This window comes from Acinonyx jubatus, chromosome B4 (assembly GCF_027475565.1).
Source record: "Acinonyx jubatus isolate Ajub_Pintada_27869175 chromosome B4, VMU_Ajub_asm_v1.0, whole genome shotgun sequence".
Taxonomy (NCBI): Eukaryota; Metazoa; Chordata; class Mammalia; order Carnivora; family Felidae; genus Acinonyx; species Acinonyx jubatus.
The window spans coordinates 48357833-48381796 of record NC_069387.1 but is presented as its reverse complement, the minus strand read 5'-3'; the positions used below and the strand labels follow the sequence as shown (position 1 = coordinate 48381796).

Below are 23964 nucleotides of genomic sequence, written 5' to 3'. Positions count from 1 at the left end.
AGGGAAATAAATCCACACAGTGGGTTTCCATAACATGTTATTAAGTAAAAATAAGTGATCAAGTGAGTAAATGAATGAGTGAATGCATGATTGAATTAATGATAGGTTTTTGTCTTAGAAAATACATGAACATTGGTTGGTGGAATAGAAGATAGGAAGTAGAGACAAGTTAGAAGGTTTCAAATAGGCTAATTGGTCAGAGAAATCTTTAAAAAAATTTTTTTTAATGTTTATTTTTGACAGAGAGAGAGAGAGAGAGACAGAGCATGAGTGGGGAGTGGGCAGAAAGAGGGAGACACAGAATCTGAAGTTCCAGGCTTAGCTGTCAGCACAGAGCCTGACACGGGGCTCAGACTCACGGACCTGAGATCATGACCTGAGCTGAAGTCAGACACTTAACCGACTGAGCCACGCAGGCGCCCTGGTCAGAGAAGTCTTTTCTGATGAGGTACATTTGAACTGAGACCTCAGTGATGTGAAATAGTGAGCCATGTATCTATCTGGAAAGAGAGCATTCCAGGAGACAGGAATGGCAAGTGCTAAGGCACTGTGGTGGTGGAGGTGTGCTAGAGTGCTCGAGGAACAGCGAGGAAGTTGGAAGGTAGTCAGTGAGAAACAATAGAAGTCTCTAGGATGCCCGCTGGATTTTGCATAGCGGAGGTGGTTATCCATTTCTCTGTGCTGACAGTGCTTGATATTACATTGTGCTGTTACAAAATGACATATGGTTGTCACTGTTTGTGTGTGTCTGTTTAATTGCTAATACTGCAAGCCCTCCAGGGTGGGGACCATTTTGTACTCCTTGTTATATCCCCAGGGCCTATCCCTATGCTTGGCAGGTGCTTGAACCTTTGCTGAAAGGATGAGTCAGAGACCCTTAAGATGCATTCTCATGCTTGAGTCACCTGACTAGGTTTGTGGGTTCTCACTGTTTTCCACACTTTTCTTTTCATCACCTCATTCTCCTAGCATCTGGTATTAATCTTTCACCAGCTTTGGCCACATTTCTCCTGGCACCTTGCATCATGGACATTCCCACATTGATTTCCACTCATGACCCTCCAGCTCCTCCCCAGGGTTCCTATGTATTGCAGTGATAAGTGTGGCCAAAGGGCTCTGCGTTTTAGAGCCTGGGAAGGCTGACCAGGCACTAAAAAATGAGGATAAATGTATAGGGTGGGGTCAGAAAATGGAAGAAATTGCAAGTTGAGCAAAGACAGATGACTGTGATTATTTAGAAATGTCACCCTCAGGGGAGCCTGGGTGGCTCAGTCAGTCAAGCATCCGACTCTCGGCTTTGGCTCAGGTCATGATCTCACAGTTCAGGAGTTCTAGCCCCATGTCGTGTTCTGTGCTGACAGTGTAGACCCTGCTTGGGATTCTCTCTCTCCCTGTCTCTCTGCCCCTCTTCCTTTTGTGCTCTCTCTGTCTCTCTCTGTCTCTCTCTCTCTCTCTCTCAAAAAATAAAAAAATAAAAAAAAATGTCACCCTGAAATTGTTCTTTAAGCTTTTATAAATACTATTTTATTGTCACAACCTATTTTCATTTTTAAAATGAATAAATTTTAAACCTTAACTTACTTTGATATGACCAAAAAGACATATATTTGAATAATAGGGTTTCATAAGATGTCAATCCCTGTAAGTAGATGACATCTATAAAATGAAACATTTTTGTTAAAGCACAAGAAGTTGGAGTTAATTTTTAAAGGATAACAATCTAAAATATTGTGCATACAAGTAATAATCACTAGGAAGCCAAAAAAGCCTCTAAATTGTTGAAATAGGTGTCGTTAAGAACATGAGCAAAATTTACACCACTTATCATAATATAACTTTTGAGCTCCTTATGTAAAACTTACTGTGATTTCATACATGATTATAATAATTTGGTTGCCCATTGTTTTAAGTCACAGAAGATTAAAAGTAACAAATTATCAGGGCAGAAGACAGTAGAGGACATCACAGCTACAACATGGATGGAGGGATTCCCAATTGCACAGTAAGGGCAGAAAGACTTAAAGAATCGGACAGACATCAAGTACTCAAAATGAGAGTTATTGAGGTGAACAATATACAGTGGCTTTGTGGTACCACCATTCTGGTGCATAAGACTTTATCTGCAATGTTGAGTTGAAAGACTCCTTAAAAAATTATTTCTTTGTTTTTCAAATTTCATCTGCTGACAAAGCCTTACTTGACTTACCCTTGTTTGGCAGCAAATCTGATCTGAAGTGATACAAGGTTACTTATGAACTTAGTTCTAATTTGTGTGAATATATTTTGCTGCAGAAAAAAATGTGTTAATTACAGACCCTGCTGGGGTGTTATGAATATATGGCATAAGCACCAGGCAAGATCCGGTGCAGATTACCTGTATGAAGAGTACCTTCATTAGATTTCCATGCCTAGTTGCAAGAGCTTTGCATAAGGGGTTACACACCCCCTTTACTACCTGCGTAGTAGAGTCATGAATGCTCACAATGATACCTACGAGTAATAAGATCAGAAATGCTCTGCTTAACATGGTAAGACAGTGTGAGAAATGCTTCGAAAGCTTTGCATTCAAAAAAGTGTCTATTAAAGGAAAGGAAAGTTGTAGCGTATTTGGAAAGTCAATAAGCATTTACAGCACATGTTAGATGTTTTCCTCTCTTTTTCTCCGTGTGTATGTGCGTAGTTCCAAGTCCTTTGTGATGAAATTAGATGTGGAATCTGGGGGATATATTTGCTCTTGCCTTGCTGAAACTTGGATTTATATGCTGTTATCAGGGAAATTATTTGTAAGGTTGTTGGAATTTTCTTGAGCACCAGGGATATTTGAGTGAGAAAGCTGTTCAGAGATCCTAATTTGCTTTTTAAAACCTTCCAAATTTGTAAGAAGAGTTTTCTTTTGTTTTGCTTTATTTCTACCCCTCCCTCGGGATTCTGCTACCAATGAAGAAAAAAATTTGGGTGCCAACTTAAGGAAACAGAGTCTGTGTTTGCAATGCCAATGAGCATAGCCAAAGGGAATTGTTAAATAGCCTGAGGGCTATTATAGCTCAGTAACTTAAAGACATAAAAACACAATTTTAGGCACTAGGGACAAAAATTTTAAAAATCTAGCTGAGTTCTAGAAGGAATAAAGCATTCAGAAACACCCAAAATTCACAATAGATAATAAAATATTACTATGTTATTTTCTCTGCCACAGAATAATGTAGGTACATAGTTAAAAATTCAAATATTATAGAATTATATTAACTGAAAGAGTGGAAGTAACTCCTAACTATACAGTCATCTCTCTCCCCATAAAAATACTGTTAAAATGTTGGCTTAATATGTTTTCACTCTTATGTAGATCCTGAGAAACTTAACAGAAGACCATGGGGGAGGGGAAGGAAAAAAAAAGTTAGAGAGGGAGGGAGCCAAACCATAAGAGACTCTTAAAAACTGAGAACAAACTGAGGGTTGATGGGGGGTGGGAGGGAGGGGAGGGTGGGTGATGGGTATTGAGGAGGGCACCTGTTGGGGTGAGCACTGGGTGTTGTATGGAAACCAATTTGACAATAAATTTCATATTAAAAAATGCTGGCTTATATTTCTGTCTTATATTCTTTTTTTAATACAAATTAATTCATACTAGATAGTGCATTGCAACTTGCCTTCCTTCCCCTCCCTCCACCTTAACAACTGTATATCTTGATGTCCACCAAAGTTAGTAGTTAATTACCACCTCCCCCCTTTCAACCATAAGAGAGAATTCCATTTAATGGCGATACTGCCATTTAAAATTGGTGATTACTTTTTCCCACCGTTGTTTTACCTTTTTTTTTTTCTTTTGAATCTCATCTACTTAGACACACGTAGAAAAACAAAAAGCCTAGTGTTGACTAGAAAAAGTTGCAAATAGTGAAATAAGTGCTGTTCTTGAATGGCCAATTTCCAGTTCCGTGGAATAAGCAGAAAATGATCTCAAAAAGATAAAACAAATGGTGTCTGTTTTGCATTTTAAAGAATATTCAGAAAAAAATAAAGAAAATAAAAATAAGGAATATTCAGTTGTTACTAGTAAATTGATAAATATCTCTCCGATTCAAAAATAAAATTTTCCTCAATTGTACAGAAGCACTAGAATTTCTGGGGGAAATGAATCTTACGGTAAAAATGAACTTCACATTTAAAATCAGGAACAGAGTAGCTGTGGTCCTGCTCAGAAAGGAGTGTTTTATCTCCAGAGCTCATCAGTCATTGAAAGGTCAGGGATAATAAGCAACGAGGCATTCTGCCGACCTGTGTCAAGGTAAAGAAAAGAACAGTAACTGGATCACTTGCGCTACAAATCAGACAATTGCCTTGTCCTTCTTATGTCATTCTGCCTCACCTCTTCCAGACTGTCCCTCGCCATAGCTGACTCCCTGCATTAATGTCCTCCCTGCTGTATGCAATTCAACAATCTTTTCCTCCTGCAGAAGCAGGGACACTGTAAGGTGACTCACTTTACAATACTATTGCAATTTATCTACATTAGCCTTGTTCTAGCTCCCTTCCTGCCCTCAGAGGAAACCACTGTCTTGAATTTTGTGAATAACATTCCTTTGTTTACATACTAGTTTTCTCTTTTTAATGTTTATTTATTTATTCTGAGAGAGAGAGAGAGCGGGGGGGGGGGGGGGGGTACAGAGAAAGGGGGAGAGAGAGAATCCCAAGCAGGCTGTACACTATCAGTGAGGAGCCCAAGATGGGGCTAGAACCCTCAAACCATGAGATCATGACCTGAGCTGAAATCAAGAGTCGGATGCTTAACCAAGTGAGCCACCCAGGCGCCCCACACATCAGTTTTAAACAGATATATATGTGTTCCTAGATAACATATCACTTAGTTTTGCTTGTTTCTGAGCTTTGTGAAAGGGCAACTTATATGCGGTCTTCTGTGAACTTCACTCAGTGTTATGTTTCTAAGAGTTACCTCTGCTACTGAACACAGCAATTGTTACCTCATGTACACCATGAATATTTCATGATCTGGGTATATCAAAATTTAGTTCTCTTTTATTCAATTGTAAGTACTTTAAAATTCTCATTCATGATTTCTTCTTTGATCCATGAGTTATTTGGAGCCTATTTTTATTTTATTTTTTTGAAGTCTATTTTTAAATCCCATTTATTGAAGTCAATCTTTAGAAATTGAAACGCACTGTTATTTAAATTTAAAGCTAAATTTAAATTTTTTTTCAATATATGAAATTTATTGTCAAATTGGTTCCCATACAACACCCAGTGCTCATCCCAAAAGGTGCCCTCCTCAATACACATCACCCACCTAAATTTAAATCTTTAAAAAATTAGTCTACTGATTCCTAAAATCTATCGGGAGATTTTAGTAGAGATTACAAGGTCTAAGTCAGTGATGAACGAACCCAGCCTGCCACTTGTTTGTCTACACTCGTGAACTACGAATGGCTGGCACATTTTAAATGGTTGAAAAACACAAAAGAAGGATAATGTTTTGAGGTATGTGAAAATTATATAAAGTTCAAATTCAGTGGGCCTAAATAAGTTTTATGGGAAAATGGCCATGGCCATTAGCTTAATTACTATCCTTGCTCCTGCAGGAAAAGATGGTTGAATTGCGTAAGTGTATTTTCTATGGCAACTTTCATGCTACAGTAGCAGAGTTGAGTAGCTGCCACAGAGACCTGCAAAGCAAACATTCTTACTGTTTGGCCCTTTACAGGAAATGTTTCTCAACCCTTGGACTAGATAATACAATTCTTTGAAACGTATTAAATAAGCTAGCTAATGTATGTAAATACTTCTTACGGGTTTAATGAGAATGTGCATTCTCTAAGTATTGTATGCCCACGCTGTCATCTCTATATGTTGTACATCAATGTCAGTGTATATGCGTGGAATTCTGAATAATTTATCAATAGGTGAAAGGGTGTTGAAATATCTCCCCATAATGGTGGATTTATCAATTTCTCCTTGTAGATTTTATCATTAAGTGGTGACCCTATCTCCAATAATATATATTTTTTTATCTTGAGTCCATTGTGTGTGATATCCATACAGATACACCAGTCTTCTTTTCATGATTATATATCTGATATGTTGTATGTTTTTAGTTCCTGGAGCTTCAAAACAGTAACAATAGTGACATCAAAGATCACTCATTACAGATCACCATGTCAAATATAATAATAACGAAAAAAAATTAAATATAGGAAGAATTACCAAAATGGCACACAGAGACATGAAGTGAACAAATGCTCTTGGGAAAAAAGGGTGCTGATAGACTTGCTGGATGCAGGCCTACCACAAACCTTCAATTTGTAAAAAATCCACCCAGTGTCTTTGAAGCACAAAAAAAAAAAAAAATGAAGTGCAATAAAACAAGCGATGCCTGTATACCTTCTCTAATTTATCCACAGATATGGTTCGCATTATTTGGTTTTAAGACTGCCTGCAAAGCTACACATAGCAGTCCCTACGTGACATTCAGACATTAGATTGGGGCACTGGGATGGAGAGGGGGTATTTGAAGAATATATTTGTCTCCTTGGTAGTTTAGATACAGCTCTTAGTCTTCAGATTGTATACGTTCAGCACTATAATTCCTTCCCATTTTCTGCGTCTGGCTTTTACACCCAGCTATAGACTTAATATGGTCCTCAAGTTTTGCAACTACGCCCCACATCTGAAAGACCCCGTTCGCTCCATATATCTGCCCTCATTCTGTCCTGCATCATTTTCATCCCACATACCAACATGAACAAATGAGATTTTCAGAAAGGAGAAACTTGTACATGGTTAGCACTATAAACAGGAAAGTTTGACCAATTCTCAGAAAAGTATAAAAAAGATTATTAACAGTGGCTCCAAGCACTTAGAAAAGGTGATGGAGATCGTTGATGCCAGAATGGGTTAGTTTGAAAACAGATCCAGTTTAACTAGATTTGCTTCTTTTTCCCCTTTTATTTCTTTAATAAATACTTGGACCGGTATATTTGGGGATGCTAGAGACAGTGAATTTTCATTTCAGTAAAGCATTTAGAAAACTTGTCATACAATCCTTTCTGGTTATAGTATGATTGCATGAAATAAAATGTATGATCTTGAAAAGTGTTGGTTCATTTATTATTATTGTCTTGGAGATTATTCTTGGTGGTGGGCTACAAGGCTCTTTTCTCAGCCTCTTTTATATAACTTTTATTAGACTTAATAAACTGGAATTTATTAATTTTTTTATAAACTTTATAAACTTAATTAACTAGACACAAAGAAGCCATGTTCATTAACTTTACAGATACTGTAAGTTAAAAGTGATCACTAATAAGATTTTTAAATCTGAAATTATGTCTTAAAACAAACAAGATGAAGTTTAATATGGATTAAAGGCAAAAATTGGGTTTAAGCATATACAATTATAGAAGTATAGACTATGTAATGTGGTAAGTATGGTTTAATTTACTCCATATAAAATAGACTTGGATGTTTTATTCAACCCTAGGTAAAATACATTTGCTAAAAGAAAAACCTTACTCAAGTTTGGGATATCTTATTGACAGGGTAGGTATGCTTGGGTCAAAGGGACTGCTGATCACTTTGTGACAAAGTTCTTGGCTCACAGTATTTGAATGTTGTGTTCTCTCTCTCTTTTTAAAGTTTATTTGTTTATTTTGAGAGAGAGAGAGAGAGAGAGAGAGACAGAGAGAGAGAGCGTGTGCAAGTGAGCAGGGGAGGAGCAGAGAGAAAGGGAGAGAGAGCATCCCAAGCAGGCTCTGTGCTGTCAGCTCAGAGCCTGATGCCAGGTGGGGCTTGAAATCACTAACGGTGAGATCATGACCTGGTCCAAAACCAAGAGTCCTACACGTAACCAACTGAGCCATACAGGCACCCCTGTTGTGTTGTCTTGAGTGCACATTTGAAAAGGAAAAGGAAAAGTCAAAGGATATTCAAAGCAGGGTAAAGAGTGTGGTTATGAGAGTTCACCATTCCACTTGACAAATAATGAAAGGATCTACAAATTTTGAGGAATGGAAAAATATTAGATATTCTGACAGCTACTTAGAGGTTTGCTTCAAATATTTCAAGACTTGCAATGTCTATGAAGAATGAGATTAGTTAATTCCTAGGGGTCAGAATGAGCGTCTGTGGTGTAAGTTAAGGGAAGTTGAATTGATGTTCAGAATCAAACGTTAAAGACCTGTCTGTTAAGCAGATCTGGATTTTCATTCTAGCATCAAAACTGGCTTTGGCAAAAGAAATACTTTTGAGCTTTATTTTCCTATTGAATGGGGATAGTAAGGCCTATCTCGTTTTAAGGATTAGAAATAATACATAAAAATTGCTTAGTTCCTGGCATATGTAAAAACTCAATAATCATGATTATACATAATATTGATAAAAATAAAGATTCAAAACATTGTGAAACTTTAAGTGGATGATGGTATGGTGGAAATATGAAGAGAGGATTTTCATTTAGGATAGGGGACTGGACTTAAGATACATTTGAACTTTCAGCATAATGGTTTTGATCACCACCTTGGTGTGAAACGTTGCTTTCCCCTGACTGCGCTGTCTTTTCCCTTGCTCCACAAAGCAAGCAGGTTCTCTTTTATCCAATCCTCGTTGATTTCTGAGAGTCAATTGCCTTTAAAGAGGTTAGAACAGGAAGGGGGCGTAGCTATGACAAATGAGTGTTTCAAGAGTAAGGAAAAATAAACTAGAAGACTAAAGAGCTTCTCATTGAGTGGCTCCGTGAGCTGCTCATGGAGGAGGCACCAATCACGAGGGTTGGTTAAGTTACAAGAGGCATTCAGGAAAGTCTCCACCACTTCAAACCACATCAGGCTCTTGGCAAGGGCTACGTTAAGAATGGGATCCAAGGCAGGCTAGCGAAGCGAGTCTGGGCTTGCTGGCTGGAGCTAAGGACCAAATGAAGGCCCTTGGGTGCCACCAGTTGATGGCACGAATTGAGACAAAACAAGAGGAGAGCGACAAAAGGGGGAAAATGGGTGGGAGGGCCGCAAGAAGGAAGACAAAGGTTCGCGGGGCTTTGGGCGCGGCGGGCTTACTGCCCGTAGGATAGTGGCCAGCAGTTGTGCACCAGGACCCGGGGCGATGTAGATGGGAACTCCCATGGCCGGGGGCATCAACCCTCGCCGGGAGGGGAACCTCTCCACACGCTCGGTTCCCCTTCCCGCGTCTCCCAGCTGCTAGTCGGTCCTGCTAGGGCACTTCTCGAAACCTGTTTGCAGCTGGGAACCCTGGTCCGACGTTGATGGCCTAGATAACTTAGCGCGGCCTCTCGCCTTCTTTTCTTCCGCCCCTCTCCCGCCCACCCGACCCCACCGCCCCCACCGCCCAGTTCGCCTCCAGCGCCGGGGTCGACCAGATACTCCGCGGCTCGGCTGCCGGCAAGACCCGGAGAGTGGAGTTCGCTCCGGCAGCGCGAGGCGCGCACTCGCAAGCGCGCTCTCGCTCACTCCTCGCAGGGGTACTGGGCATGCGCGGCGCGCGTCTGGCTTTGGCGGCGAGCGGGTGAGCGGGCGGGCAGCTCCAGACTTCACAGGCGGCGGCGGGCGCGGCGGTCTTGCCCAGCGCGAGGCGGGCGCTGTGCTCGCCCGGGAGATCGTTCCTCTTCTGCCGGGCGCAGACGGCGGCTTGGCGGCTCGCGGAGGATTGGAAGGGCGTGGTCCAGGACGGGGGCTTTCTCCTGGCCGCCTCCTGCCTCGTCCGGGCTCTAAGCGTCTCCGGGGAAAGCCACGGCCCCGAGGGCGGATCCGAGGTAAGAGACCGTCGGGCGAAAGGCGCCGGCCGGGGGTCGAGGGTTTTGGACTCAGCCTCGATTTTAAAAACCCGCCTTTGTGTGCTTGCATGGAGCGGTGCCAGGCGCCGCGTCCGCTTTCATTGACTTTGACTGCTTTCAACTGGTGTTGGGAGCCAGGTGTGCCAGGGCGCTGCTACCGGAGCGCGTCCGTGCGCCCGGTCGTGGTGCGCCCGGTGGTGGTGCGCCGCGGAGCCCGTGCCGACCTTCGGCCGCCCCGTCGACCCGCGCCGCCCGCCGAGCCCGGGGCTCCGGGACGGGTGGGCAGGGAAGATTCAGTAGTTCCTGGTAACCTGAGCTTCCGCACATACACCTGCGCTTGTCTTGTCCGTGGGGCGACTACACAACGGGTGTTCTCACGGCCTGTTTTAGGCTTGGGGTTTCGAGAGCTACCCTCCCCACCCTCACATGGAGGGTGTCTTTTCAAATTGACAGTTTGGGACAGGGTCCCACCATCGCTTACCCCTTCAAATTAAGATAGCTCATTGTTTTTGAATAGTTGTCTTTCCTGATTCCTTCCTGTTGACTTTCCGTTCTTAGTTTCTTCCGCTCTACTCACAATTTTACTTTTGAAAGATAGCCTTTCTGGTGTCTTTGTCAGTTAATGCCTTTGGAGTGGATTTCACCACGTATGAAGATCCGGCTCGCTTCTCCTCTGGTCACCCTTCTGCTTTCCTTCCAAGGACCATCTGAATGCAAAAATCTTTGCACGGATTGTTCTCTTCCTTCGCATTGTTTCTCAAATGCTTCTTTTCCCGTAGAACCCAGAGTACTGCTGGAATCTCCTTGTGGGTAGGACGCTGTGGTGTTAGGATTTGAAATCCATCGATGTCTCGAGTGGTGGAGCATTAGGAATTGGAATTCTCCTTTACAAATTACATTCCAGTGAAATGTATTACTGCTTTTCTTTTGAAGGTTTCAGGTTTGGTCTCATAATGAGAGAAATAGCTACTGTCTTAAGAGTTCAGGAACAACCTGGTTTCAGATGCATGCGAATAGTTTGTTTTTGACATTGTTATTCTTTTGGGAGATAGGAGAATTAGGATTCCCAGAAGACCGTGTGTGTGTATGTCCATATATGTGTGTGTGTGTGTGTGTACGTGTGTGTGTGTGTGTGTGTCCATATATATATATGGACATAACACACATAATACCAAAGTAGCTGTGTTGAGTGTTGCTTCTATTTTATTTCCACTGAGAGGATACCATTCTACAACGACTTGGGTTTTGGAAAGTGTGCACTAAATGTAGATCAAGTGGTCATTGAAATTAAAGTCAATATCATCCTCTCTCACCTACTATAGATTTTCTATTTGGAACTGGAGTTTTTTGGATAGATTATAGTTATAATAGTTAAGTTATAGTTCTTAAGTTGCTACTGTGAAAAAAATTGGGTCATCGGCTCACACTTTGACTTACAGTGAGAAAAATAATGCACTTTATGGAATTGCCATTAAAGGGTAGAGTGCATCACAAATGTAATAACATTGTATAAATGCCTTTAGTGCACAATTCATAGATTAAGACTTTTTAAAATTCCACAAGTCATTCACTTCACAGCAGGAAAAAAAAGAAAAGTTACTTTTAATTCCAGTATTCTGCAATAACCACTGTTCACGATATTTGGTACATTCTTTTTGTAATATTTTTTCTTCCCACTTTCCAGTGTCATTGGACATCATTATATGGTAATTTTCAGCCTTTTATTAATGGTGGGAGAGTAAGTTGTATTTATGGTGATTCTTCAACGTGGTTTATTCTGGTTTGCTCTCTCTAGGAGTCTAATTTTGAACACCTTGCTTGTTTCTGATAGAATGAAGAGATTTCATTTTGTTTTATTTTTAATTTTTCCTGTTTTCAGTTAATTGGGCCTTTTCTGTGCTATAACATAGGCTCCCTTTGCCTTCAGTTTTTATTTGCTACACTTCAGATCCTAAACCCTGGCTTTTCTTACGCTATGCTGCAAAGATGTTCACCGCTACCTTTTATTTTTCTCCTGACTCTCCTGTTATTTTCATTTACCTATTTTAATTCTGCAACAGTTCCCTTGAACCATGGTTTATATAAGAAAATATATTATCCACAATAAAAGATGATAGTTTTTTCTCGAGGTCTCTCTTTAGATGCTTGAGGTTTTGTTGGATGAGTATTTTTACCACTGACTTAATTTATATAAAATTTAGGTTACCTTTTCTGAGTTGTATTAAACGTATTTGGTAGTTATTTGGATCATCACAGAACATAAGTTAATGATAGGTTACAAACTTTCCGACATCTGCAATGGTATATAAGGGAAAAGTGGAATTTTGGTTAAAGTACTTCAGCTATAGTACATCCCTACTGGGAATTACTGCATGAAATTGTTTGCAGCTGTTAGTGATTGAAAATATTTTCCTAAGAAAAATTCTGTAACAAAATGGTTGTAAACATTGTAACTTTAATGTATGCAGGGAAGGTGTGAAGTTTTTCACTACTGCACTACAACCTCTCCAGTGTTTTTTAGATACATTCTTAGATGGTATTTAAATATATATACATATATATATTATTTTTAGATTAGTTTTAGATTTACAGAAAAAGTATAAAGATAGTATAGTGACTTATATGCACTGTTACTCAATTTCATGTCTGATTACATCTTACATTAGTATTTGCTATAATTAATGAACCAGTGTTGGTACATTATTACTAACTGAAGTTCATACTTAACTTAGATTTCCTCAGTATTTATCTGATGTCCTTTTTCTGTTTCAGGATACCATATTACACTTAGTTGTCATGTTTCCTTAGGCCCCTTTTTGGCTATGACAGTTAGACTTCTCTTGTTTTTAATGACCTTCACAGTTGTGAGGAATATTGGTTTGGTGTTTTGTAGAATGCCCTTCTTTTGGAATTAGTCTGACTTTGTTCTCATGATCAGACTGGGGTTTTAGGTTTCTGGAAGGAAGATCACAGAGGTAAAATGCTATTTCTGTTACATCATATAAAGGGTGCATCCTATCACGCGGACTTATCACTGTTGATTTTGATGTTGATCACCTGGCTGAGTTAGTGTTTGCTAGGTTTCTGCAATGAAAAGTTACTCTTCTTTCCATGCTGTACTTTTAGAAGGAAGTCACTGTGCACAGCCCACACTTAAGGAGTGGAGAGTTTTACTTCTCCTCCTTGAGGGTGGGGTATCTGTATAATTTATTTAGAATTCTGCATGGCGGATTTTTCTTTTCTCTGCATTTATGTATTTACTCAATCATTTACTTACATTGGCCTGTACTCATGGATATTCATTTTATACTTTGGGTTGTAATTCAGTACTACTGTATTTTGTTGCTCACATTGTTTCAGCTTTCGTCATTGGGAGCTCGTTTAGTTGGCTCTGTGTTCCTTTGACATATCTCCATTATTGTGAGGTGGGGCACCCGGGTGGCTCAGTCCATTAAACATACAGCTCTTGATTTCCGGTCAGGTCGTGATCTCACGGTTCTTGAATTTGTGCCTTGCATTGGGTTCCACACTGTTATCTCCGAGCCTGCTTGGGATTCTCTCTCTCTCGGTCTCTCTCTGCCCCTCCCCCACTCACGTTTTATCTCCCCAACCCCCTTCCTCCCCACACACATACACACACTCTCTCTCTCAAAATAAATAAATAAACTTAAAGATCATTTTCTTACTTTCTGGCATTAAAAGATGCTCCAGGCTCATCTTTTATATTTCCATTTCCTGTTACAGTCTTAGAATCAGCCAGAAAGAATCTGTTTCATTTCCTTGGGAAAATAGTATTAGAAGCCAGGATTTGGGTGTTTGGTTTTTATTGTTACTGGGGTGTCATTGCCTCTAGAGTTTCTCATCTACAGAGCAGGAAATATATGCATGTAAACCAACCTATGTATATACACATATCTATACAATTTCTCTATGTAATCCTATGTATTCATATTAAGCAAAATATGAGTTTGTATGGATGTCTGTGGCTCTGCCTACCCCATCTCCACTTGTGTTCTTCTGTTCTCCTCTACTTGCTTATCCGTAAACTTACTCTAACTGTGAGAAGTAACCTGGATCCCACCATCTGCCATCCATTTATTTAATTGTTCAATCCTATAACATATGTATAGCAGTATTGAAATTGTTAACTTCTATTCTCTTTACAGAGAGAGGGAAACAACTTTATCAACTAGAGTACAGTGCTCTCATGCTGCTTCTTTTGCTTTTAGTTTACAGATTCTACTCCTTTTTCTCCTGTCCTACTTAATATGAGGTAGTTGCATGCCTTTATAATAGGGTCAGACCCTTTTGTTAAATCTCCAGTCCATCCTGGGATCCTCCCTTCCTTCTAAATGACTTTTTAAAAGTTTGCATACATTAAAGTTCATTCTTCATCCTATAAAGTTCTCTGGGTTTTGACAAATGCATAATTTCAAGTCTCCATCATTATAGAATCAAAATATCATACATTAAAAAAAATCCTGTGCCTCATTTATCACTCCCTTAACTCCCTCCCCCTGACAACAACTGATTTTTTTTTTTTTGTCTCTATAGTTTTGCCTTTTCCAATTGGAATCATAGAGCCTTGTCAGACTGCTTTCTTTCACTTATCAATATGCATTTAAGGTTCATTTATGTTTTCTTGTGATTTGAGTTCATTTCTTTTTATCACTTAATAATATTGCATTGTATGGATGTTTTCACAGTTTTTGTATCTATTCATTTATTGACGGACATCTTGGATGCTTCCAGTTTTTGGCAACTCTGAACAAAGCTGGTAAGAATATTCATGGGCAACTTTTTGTGTAGACACAAGATTTCAGAACATTTGGGTAGATACCTAGGAACATGATTGCTGGATCATATAAGATTATTGTTAGCTTTGTAAGATATTGCCTGAGTGGCTATACCATTTTGCATTTCCATCAGCAATTAATGCTTGCTTCTGTTGCTTTTTCTCCTTGTCAATTTTTGATATTGTTAGTTTTTTGGATTTTATGGATTTTAATAGGTGTCGTAACATCCCATTGTTGCTTTAATTTGTCATTCCTAATGACATTTAATGTTAAGGATCTTTTTATATGCTGTTGTCTTCTGTATATTTTCTTTGGTGAGATATTTGTTCTGAACTTTTGACTATTTTTTATAAATTTTTTAATGTTTATTTTTGAGACAGAGAGAGAGAGAGAGCGAGCGCGCGTGCGCGGGCACTAGTGGGAGAAGGGCAGAGAGAGAGAGGAGACACAGAATCTGAAGCAGGCTCCAGGCTCTGAGCTGTCAGCACAGAGCCTGACCTGGGGCTGGAACTCACAACCCGCGAGATCATGACCTGACCGAAGTTGGATGCTTAATCGACTGAGCTGCTCAGGCGCCCCACTTTTGACCATTTTTTAACTCATCTGTTTTCTTATTGTTAAGTTTTAAGAATTCTTTATCTCTTTTTGATACAGGTGCTTTATTAGATATGTATTTTGCAGATATTTTCTTCTAGTCTGGCTTGCCTTTTTATTCTCTTAACAGTGTCTTTTGAGAACAAATGTTTTTAATTTTAATAAAGGCCAACTTATCAATTTCATGGATAGCCTTAGGTGTCGTATTTAAAAACTCATTGTCAGACTCAAGGCCACCTGGATTTTATCCTTTTATTTTTTCCAGAAGTTTTATAGTTTTACATGTTTAGGTCTATGATCCATTCTGAGTTTATTTTTGTGAAAGGTGTGAGGTCTGTGTCTAGATTCACTTTTTTTGCCCATGGACTTTCAGTTGTATCAGTATCATGTAAATGAGCTTTTTAAGTCAAGTAGATTATAAATTAGGTTTAGGATTGACAGGAGACTGTTTTTATTTGATTTTTAAAAATACACTCTGCAAAATTGCTTAAAAGAAACAGTTGAGAAATGGCTTGTAAACTAAAATGTAGTAATACACAGACTATGCATTGAGATTGGTTCCTGGAGGTTGTACATTTTTCTCTCTTCCTTACTAAGAGCTTCTTTGTGAAAAATGGAATTGTTAATACAGAGTAATATCTCTCAGTTCTTTTAGATCTTTTAGAACTGTAAGAAATAATTAGTAAGGTTTTCTTTTTCACAAAGAGTGTCTGAAAGACGTGATTTACAAGGTGTGTGGTGAGAAGAGGCAGATGATGTATGTGCCATCTAGAAATTTGAGACTTAACTGTATGGTGTTGAATCTTATCTCCTACCTCTCTCCTTGCCACAAATAGTTTTTTCAAGTACCTTTCTTTTGGTAAACACTTGTGTTATTGATAATGGGTGGGGCCAGAAATACTTGTATTGTTACGCTATAGATAGAACCATTAATTAGTTTTCAAAAAGCATCTAGTGAGATCTGACACAGTAAAAGTAGCAGCTTTGGTGTGGCAGGTGTTATACATTATCTTTTAAAACTCTTATAAGAGGTCTTTAAGGCAGATCTCCTTATTTCCGTATTACAGGTAAGAAATATGCTCAGAAAGATAAAGTGACTTGTCTGTGGTCCGTGTGGGGAGAAAGGGACAGAGTTGGGATGAGAACTTTGATCTTTCTGACTCTAAAACTTTCCAGTTGGCCACGTGGTCTCTCATAAAAGAAAAAGTGCAAGGATAGTATCAGGGTGTCCTTGCCTTTATTCTTTTCTTTAAAACTGTGCACTACTTAAATGACAACTGAGCTAAATTCGAATGGTTCAAAAATTGTGTTTTTGAGATACATGGAGATTCTTTAAAAATTTTTTCTGTTGACTGATTTGCATCTTCCTGACCCAGAGATGTGAGTCATTGAAACGTTTATAAAGAAGGAGGTTCCTTTAAAGAGAAGAACTTGTGGGAGTTGGGAAAAATAAGACATGTAATTGTAGAATTGGCTAATTGTTTATACCTTTTCCCCACTGAATTGCAAGTTTCTTGAGGGCAGGAAACTAAACTCAATTATCTTTTTTTTTTTTTTTTAACATTTATTTATTTTTGAGAGAGAGAGAGAGAGACAGACAGACTGTTGAGTGGGGTAGGGCAGAGAGACAGAGTGACACAGAATCCAAAGCAGGCTCCAGGCTCTGAACTGTCTGCACAGAGCCCAACTCGGGGCTTGAACCCACGAACCATGAGATCATGACCTGAGCTGAAGTCCGACATTTAACCAGTTGAACCACCCGGTGCCTCTAAACTCAATTATCTTTAAGCACAGCATATCACATAGAATAGATACTCACAAAATGTTTGCTGAATGAAATTAGCACTTACTGTCATACTTCTTGCAGAAGAACAGTTAGAAGGGATTGAGTTTTCCTCCCAGAGGAAGATGAACATTATTACATTTCATTTATTCATTCATCATTTATTGAGCATTTGTTGAGTATCTGTGCTGTGCCAGACACTGGGAATACAAAGATGAATGAGACAGGATCTCTACCTTCTGTCTTCAGGAAACCCAGAGAATGGAGACAACCATTTCAGTAGAGTGTGGAACTAATGAGATATATATATTAAATAAATAAGCAAGCAAGCAGTGGACTTTGAAATCAGAGAGACCTTATCTGCCTCAATTTTCTTATCTAGGAAGTGAAAATGATAATAGTACTTATTTGACATGATTGTTGGGGGTAGGTTAAATGAAAAAAAAATTTATATCTCTTCATATAGACAAAAGGAGAGGCTTACTGTGGCCGAGGAATCAGAAAAATCTCTATTGGAGAATGTGACATTTGAGTTTTATAGGATGAATTTTTGAGGCCAAGAATAAGAATATGAGGTGGGACTCTAGGGCATTCCAGACAGAAAGATGAATATGTTTGATGTGCAGAATGGGTGGACATGATGGGAGTCATGGGAAATTCTGTACATTCTCACAGAGCCTACAGGGATATTAGAAAGAACTGAATAACCAGTTATTTTTCATTTTTGTAAGTAACAGTACAATAGAGTATTTACTGCATCATAGTAGGAGAGGATAAAGATACCAAACCTGTTTTAAGAATTGCATGAATCTCCTCTTCTAATCATAGGACTTTTTAAATATAGTCCTTTATGTGGTAGATAAATTCTTGTGTGTGTGTGTGTGTGTGTGTGTGTGTGTGTGTGTGTTTAACCCAGTCCTGTGACACTCAAGTGATTTTATTAAGAAAGAGGCTTGTGTGTTTTTAAGTGAAATAAGAGCTTCTGTCTAAAACCATGCATATATTTAGTAGCGTAGCAACATTAGAATGTAACATCCCATAAAGGCACCATCTAGTGCTATTTGAGCCAATCCATAATTCTAAGAGCCATGAACAGTTTCTGAGCAGAACCTGAACATAATATGTTCTAAATTAATAATTTAAGTGAATGTGCTAAAATAATTTAAGTGAACGAGTTATGTGCTTGATAGGAGGTTACAGTTCATTTTTAATATATGGGAGAAAAAAAAAAAAGGAAAGACCAAATAGAAAAAAGTGAACATCAATAGAGGGAAGAGAAGTTTATATTTATTTAAAAAAAATTTTTTTTAACGTTTTATTTATTTTTGAGACAGAGAGAGACAGAGCATGAACGGGGGAGGGTCAGAGAGAGAGGGAGACGCAGAATCAGAAGCAGGCTCCAGGCTCTGAGCCATCAGCCCAGAGCCCGACGCAGGGCTCGAACTCCTGGACTGCGAGATCGTGACCTGAGCTGAAGTCGGACGCTTAACCGACTGAGACACCCAGGCGCCCCGAGAAGTTTATATTTAAAGAGAGGGGTAAAAGTCAAGAGAGGGGCAATAGTCACCAGACTATTTCACAGTTGCATTTTACCAAACATTTAAAGAAGAGTTAATACCTATACTTCTCAAACTATTCCAAAAAATTGAAGAGGAAGAAATGTTTCCAAATACATTCTCTAAGTTTAGCATTAGCCTGGTACCGAAACCAGATAAAGACACCACAAAAAAAGAAAATTACAAATCAGTATCCTTGATGAACATAAATGCGGAAATCATCAACAAAATCTTAGCAAACCGAATTCAATAATACATTAAAAGATTCCTACCCCAGGATAAAGTGGGATTTAGTCTAGGGATGCAAAGATATTTCAGTATCTTCAATTTAACATGATACACCATATTAACAAAATGAAGAGTAAGAATTATATGATCAACTCCATAGATGCAGAAAAAGCATTTGACAAAATTCACATTCATTTATGATAAAGACTCTCAGCAAAGTGGCATAGGGGGAATATATCACAACCTAATAAAGGCCATATATGACAGACACACAACCAACATGATACTCAACTGTGAAAAATTGAAAGTGTTTCTTCTAAGATCAGGAAAAAGAGAAGGTTGCCTATTTTAACTACTATTATTCAGCATGGTATTGGAAGTCCTAGCCACAGAAGTCAGATAAGAAAAAGAAATAAAAGGCATACAAATTGGAAAGGAAGAAGTAAAACTGTCACTGTATGCAGGTAACATGTTACTATATATGGAAAACCTCAAAGACTCCATAGAAAACGGTTAGAATAAATGAATTCAGTAAAATTTCAGAATACAAAATCAACAAACAAAAATCTGTCCTGTTTTCATATACTAACAACAAGCCATCTGAAAAGGAAATTAGAAAAAAAATTGAATTTACAGTAGCAATAGTTTATTACTTAGTAATAAAGTTAACTAAGGAGGTGAAAGACTTGTATACTGAAAACAACAAAACATTGATGAAAGAAGTTAAAGAAAACAGATGGAAAGATATTCTATATTCATGGATTGGAAGAGTTAATATTATTAAAGTGTCCATACCACTCAAAGCAATTTTTAGATTCAGTGCAATCCCTATTGAAAAATAGCATTTTTCACAGAACTAGAAGAAATAATCTTAAAGTTTGTATGGAGCCACAAAAGACCCCAAATGGTCAAAGCAATCTTGAAAAAGAAGAATAAAACTGAAGGTATCATACTTTCAAACTGTACTGCAAAGCTAGTATTCAAAACAGTATGATATTGGCACAAAAATGGACACATAGGTGAATGGAATAGAATAGACAGCCCGGAATTAACCCACATTCATATGGTCAGTTGATTTACAACAAGGGAGGCAAGAAGGTACAATGGGGAAATGACAGTCTTTTCAATAAATAGTGTTGGGAAAACTGGATAGCTGCATGAAAAGAGTGAAACTGGACCACTTTCTTTTACCATTTGCAAAGATAGACTTAAAATGGACTAAAAAGACCTAAATGTAAGACCTGAAACTATAAAACTCCTAAAAGAGAACATAAGTAGTAAGCTCTTAGACATCAGTCTTACAATATTTTTTTTTTTTGGATTTGTCTCCTCAGGCAAGGGCAGCAAAAGCAAAAAGAAACAAGTGGGATTACATTGAACTAGAAAGCTTTTGCATAGCAAAGGAAACCAACAAAATGAAAAGGCAACCTACTGAATGGAATAAGATATTTGCAAATGATATATTCGATAAGAGGTTAATATCCAAGAATATAAAGAACTTAATACAACTTAACACCAAAAAACCCCAAACAATCCAAGTAAATAAAGGGCAGAGGACCTGAATAGACATTTTTCCAAAGACGTACAAATGGCTAACAGACATGAAATGATGCTCAACATCACTAATTATCAGGGAAATGCAAATGAAAATCACAATGAGGTATCACATCATACCAATCAGAATGGCTGTTATCAAAAAGACAAGAAATAATAAGTGTTTGTGAGGATGTGGAGAACAGGGAATCCTTGTGCACTCTTGGAAGGAATGTAAATTGGTGCAGCCACTATGGAAAACAGTATGGAGCTTTCTAAAAAAATTAAAAATAGAAATACCGTATGATTCAGTAATTCTACTTTTGGGTGTTAATTTGAAGAAAATGAAAATATGAATTCAAAAAGATATATGTACTTGTATGTTCATTGCAGCATTGTTTACAGTAGCCAAAATATGGAAGCAACCTAAGTGTCCATCAGTAGATGAGTGAATAAAGAAGATATGGTATATAAATACAATGGAATATTACTGAGCCATAAAAAGAATGAAATCCTGCCATTTGCAACATCATAGATAGACCTAAAGGGTATTATACTAAGTGATAGAAACCAGACAGGGAAATACAAATACTGTATGCTTTCCCTTATATGTGGAATCTAAAAATCAAGTGAACAAACAAAACAAATCAGAAACAGAGTCATAAATACAGAGAACAAATTGGTGGTTGCCAGAGTGGAGGGTGATGGGGGGGGGGCAAAATAAGTGAAGGGGATTAAGAGGTATAAACTTTCAGTTATAAAATAAGTCATGAGGATATAAAGTACAGCATAGGGAATATAGCCAAAAATATTGTAATAACTGTATATGGTGATAGATGGTAATTAGACTTATTGTGGTTAATTGTTTCATAATGTACATAAATGTTGGCTATGTTGTATACGTGAAACTAATGTAATATTGTATATCAACTATTCTTCAACAATAACCAAAAAACTAAAAAACAAAAGGAGAGAAAAACATTTTTAAAGTCCATTTCTTAAAAAATGTTTATTTTTGAGAGAGAGAAAGAGAGCACACGCGTGAGGGAGGGACAGAGAGAGAGGGAGACAGAGGATCCAAAGCAGGCTCTGTGCTGACAGTAGAGAGCCCAATGCGGAGAGTTGGGGAATGGGAATGGGGGGCTGAAATTCACGGACCAGGGAGATTGTGACCTAAGAGGAAGTCAGTGCTTAACTGACTGAGCCACCCAGATGCCCCCAAAGTCCATTATTAAAGACTATTGATATAAACTTCATTTTATTTAGAAAGTCTTATCAACACCATTAAAATGTTACGTTTCTATTAGAATATCACCATTAGAATATTAGTCCTTATTCTAGAAATACATGTATATTATTGATATATTTATTGGCTTACTGCAACGATAGTATGTTTCCAGTGTCTGAAATACAATGTTTGTGATTATTAAACACTGTGGGGGTTTTTTTATTGATGATTCTTGTTTTTGTAATGTTTTGTGATATTATAATTGTTTTTGTTTTTCACTAGAAAATAAAATGTTTTATTTTTTATTAATTTTTTTTAATGTTTATTTATATTTTGAGAGAGAGAGAGAGAGAGAGACAGACAGACAGACAGAATCTGAATCAGGCTCCAGGCTCTGAGCTGTCAGCACAGAGCCCAACATGGGGCTCCCAACTCACAAATCATGGGATCATGACCTGAGCTGAAGTTGGACGTCTAACTGAGCCACTGAGGCACCCTGAAAATAAAATATTTTAAAAAGTGCAAGCAGCAAAACCAATCCACAAAGAAAAGTGAAATCTGTCACTTTGAAAAGACGTTGAATACAGTTTGTTTAATTTTCTGTAATAGTTTTGACATTTGAAGTTAATGGTACTTGTAAGACATGAACATAAAATAAGGTGATTTTAAGTATGTTGACTTTTAAATTTGAAGAAAGATATACTTGTGATGATAGAGAAGCTACATTTAACTTTGATAAGTGAAAGAAAATAGAACGTTACTTTATCTATGTATAGATTCCTCACCCCCACCCCCCCGCCTTAATACCATGCTCAGCTTGTGTTTGTATGCCTGTGTGTAATTTACAATTTCCCTTTTCAGTGTGTTTTCAAAACTTTACCTGTTTTATAACCAACTGTATATCAAAATTTAAAAATATTACTCTTTAATGTAGAAAAAAAATGTTAAGTAGAAATCCTATCTTCAGATTGAGTTGTCTTTCTTATTTTAACATGTTTATTTTCATTATTAAAACTTGTGATGTATAATCTATTTCAGCACGTATACTACAACTAGTGTTATTATTATGTTTTTGCATCTCTGAATCATTTTTGTCAAGATAAAATATTAATTTTATTGGTAGTTTATTTATTTATTTTTAAAAGGTAACCTTACTATATGCAATTTTTAATTTAATTTTTTTTTTTTTTTTTTGAGAGAGTGTGAGAAAGCACATGCATGCACGAGTAGGGGAGGGGCAGAGGGGGAGGAAGAGAGAGAGAGAGAAAATCTTTTTTTTTTTTTTTAATGTTTATTTTTGAGAGAGAGAGAGACTGAGTGTGAGCTGGGGAGGGGCAGAGAGGGAAGGAGACACAGAATCCGAAGCAGGCTCCAGGCTTGAGCTGTCAGCACAGAGCCCAACTCGGGGCTTGAACCCACAAATTGTGTGATCATGACCTGAGCTGAAGTAGGGTGCTCAACCAACTGAGCCATGCCAACCGACTGAGCCACCTAGGCGCTGAGAGAGAGAGAGAGAGAGAGAGAGAGAGAGAAAGGGAGAGGGAGAGAACATTAAGCAGGCTCCACGTCCAGAGCGCCCTATGTGGGGCTTGATCTGGGTGAGATAATGACCTGAGCTGAAATCGGCTCCAACACTTAACTGACTGAGCCACCCAAGGTGCCCCGGTAGTTCTTTCATTAGGTCTTTTGTGGGGCCTTGTTAGATTCTGAATAATTTAAAAGCAGTGGAATTCTTTCTGTGATAAAAATCTAGTCACTGGGCCAAAACTTATAGCATTATTCACGTGATACTTATGCATGTAAAGGTGTGGAATTATTATGTATGCCTAAAGAATTTGTATTAAAGAGGGTGTTTTTAATTACTGAGGAAACTAGTCCTCTAAAGATTTTAACTAGATTTGCATTAATTTACAGCTTTGCTTAATATCTCATCTCTTCTATTTTTATTTTTTTAAATTATTATTATTTTTAAATGTTTTATTTATTTTTGAGACAGAGACAGAACATGAGCAGGGGAGGGGCAGAGAGAGAGAGGGAGACACAGAATCCGAAGCAGACTCCAGGCTCCAAGCTGTCAGCACAGAGCCTGATGCAGGGCTCGAACTCACAACCCGTGAGATCATGACCTGAGCCAAAATTGGACGCTCAACCGACTGAGCCACCCAAGTGCCCCTTCATCTCTTCTATTTTTAAATGACTAATCTATGATAGCCAGCTTGAATATCAATGTATAAAGAATAAGAAAACAAGATAATATAAAAAATTATAACTTCATTTAAATTTAGGAGTGATGGATCAGTTCTGTATTTTTTGTATAGTAGTATATTTGCTCTCTTTGTAGAATTACAGAATAAAATGTTTAAAGCTTCATCTTTTCTTTCTATATTATTTAAAATTTTTTGTTTCTTATCCAGATTATTGAAACAAAAAGTTTCAGCACCATTTACTAT

General features: G+C 38.1%; 1 protein-coding gene across 1 annotated transcript; it reads left to right on the top strand.

The window, feature by feature from the left end:
- Nucleotides 1-8923: 8923 nt before the first annotated feature.
- On the top strand, nt 8924-22405 carry LOC113593097 (uncharacterized). Its single transcript, XM_053199619.1, has 4 exons — nt 8924-9067; nt 9208-9775; nt 14503-14573; nt 20088-22405. The coding sequence occupies exons 1-3, from the start codon at nt 8924-8926 to the stop codon at nt 14562-14564; spliced, it is 774 nt and encodes a 257-aa protein (XP_053055594.1). The 3' UTR covers nt 14565-14573; nt 20088-22405.
- The last annotated feature ends 1559 nt before the right edge of the window (nt 22406-23964 follow it).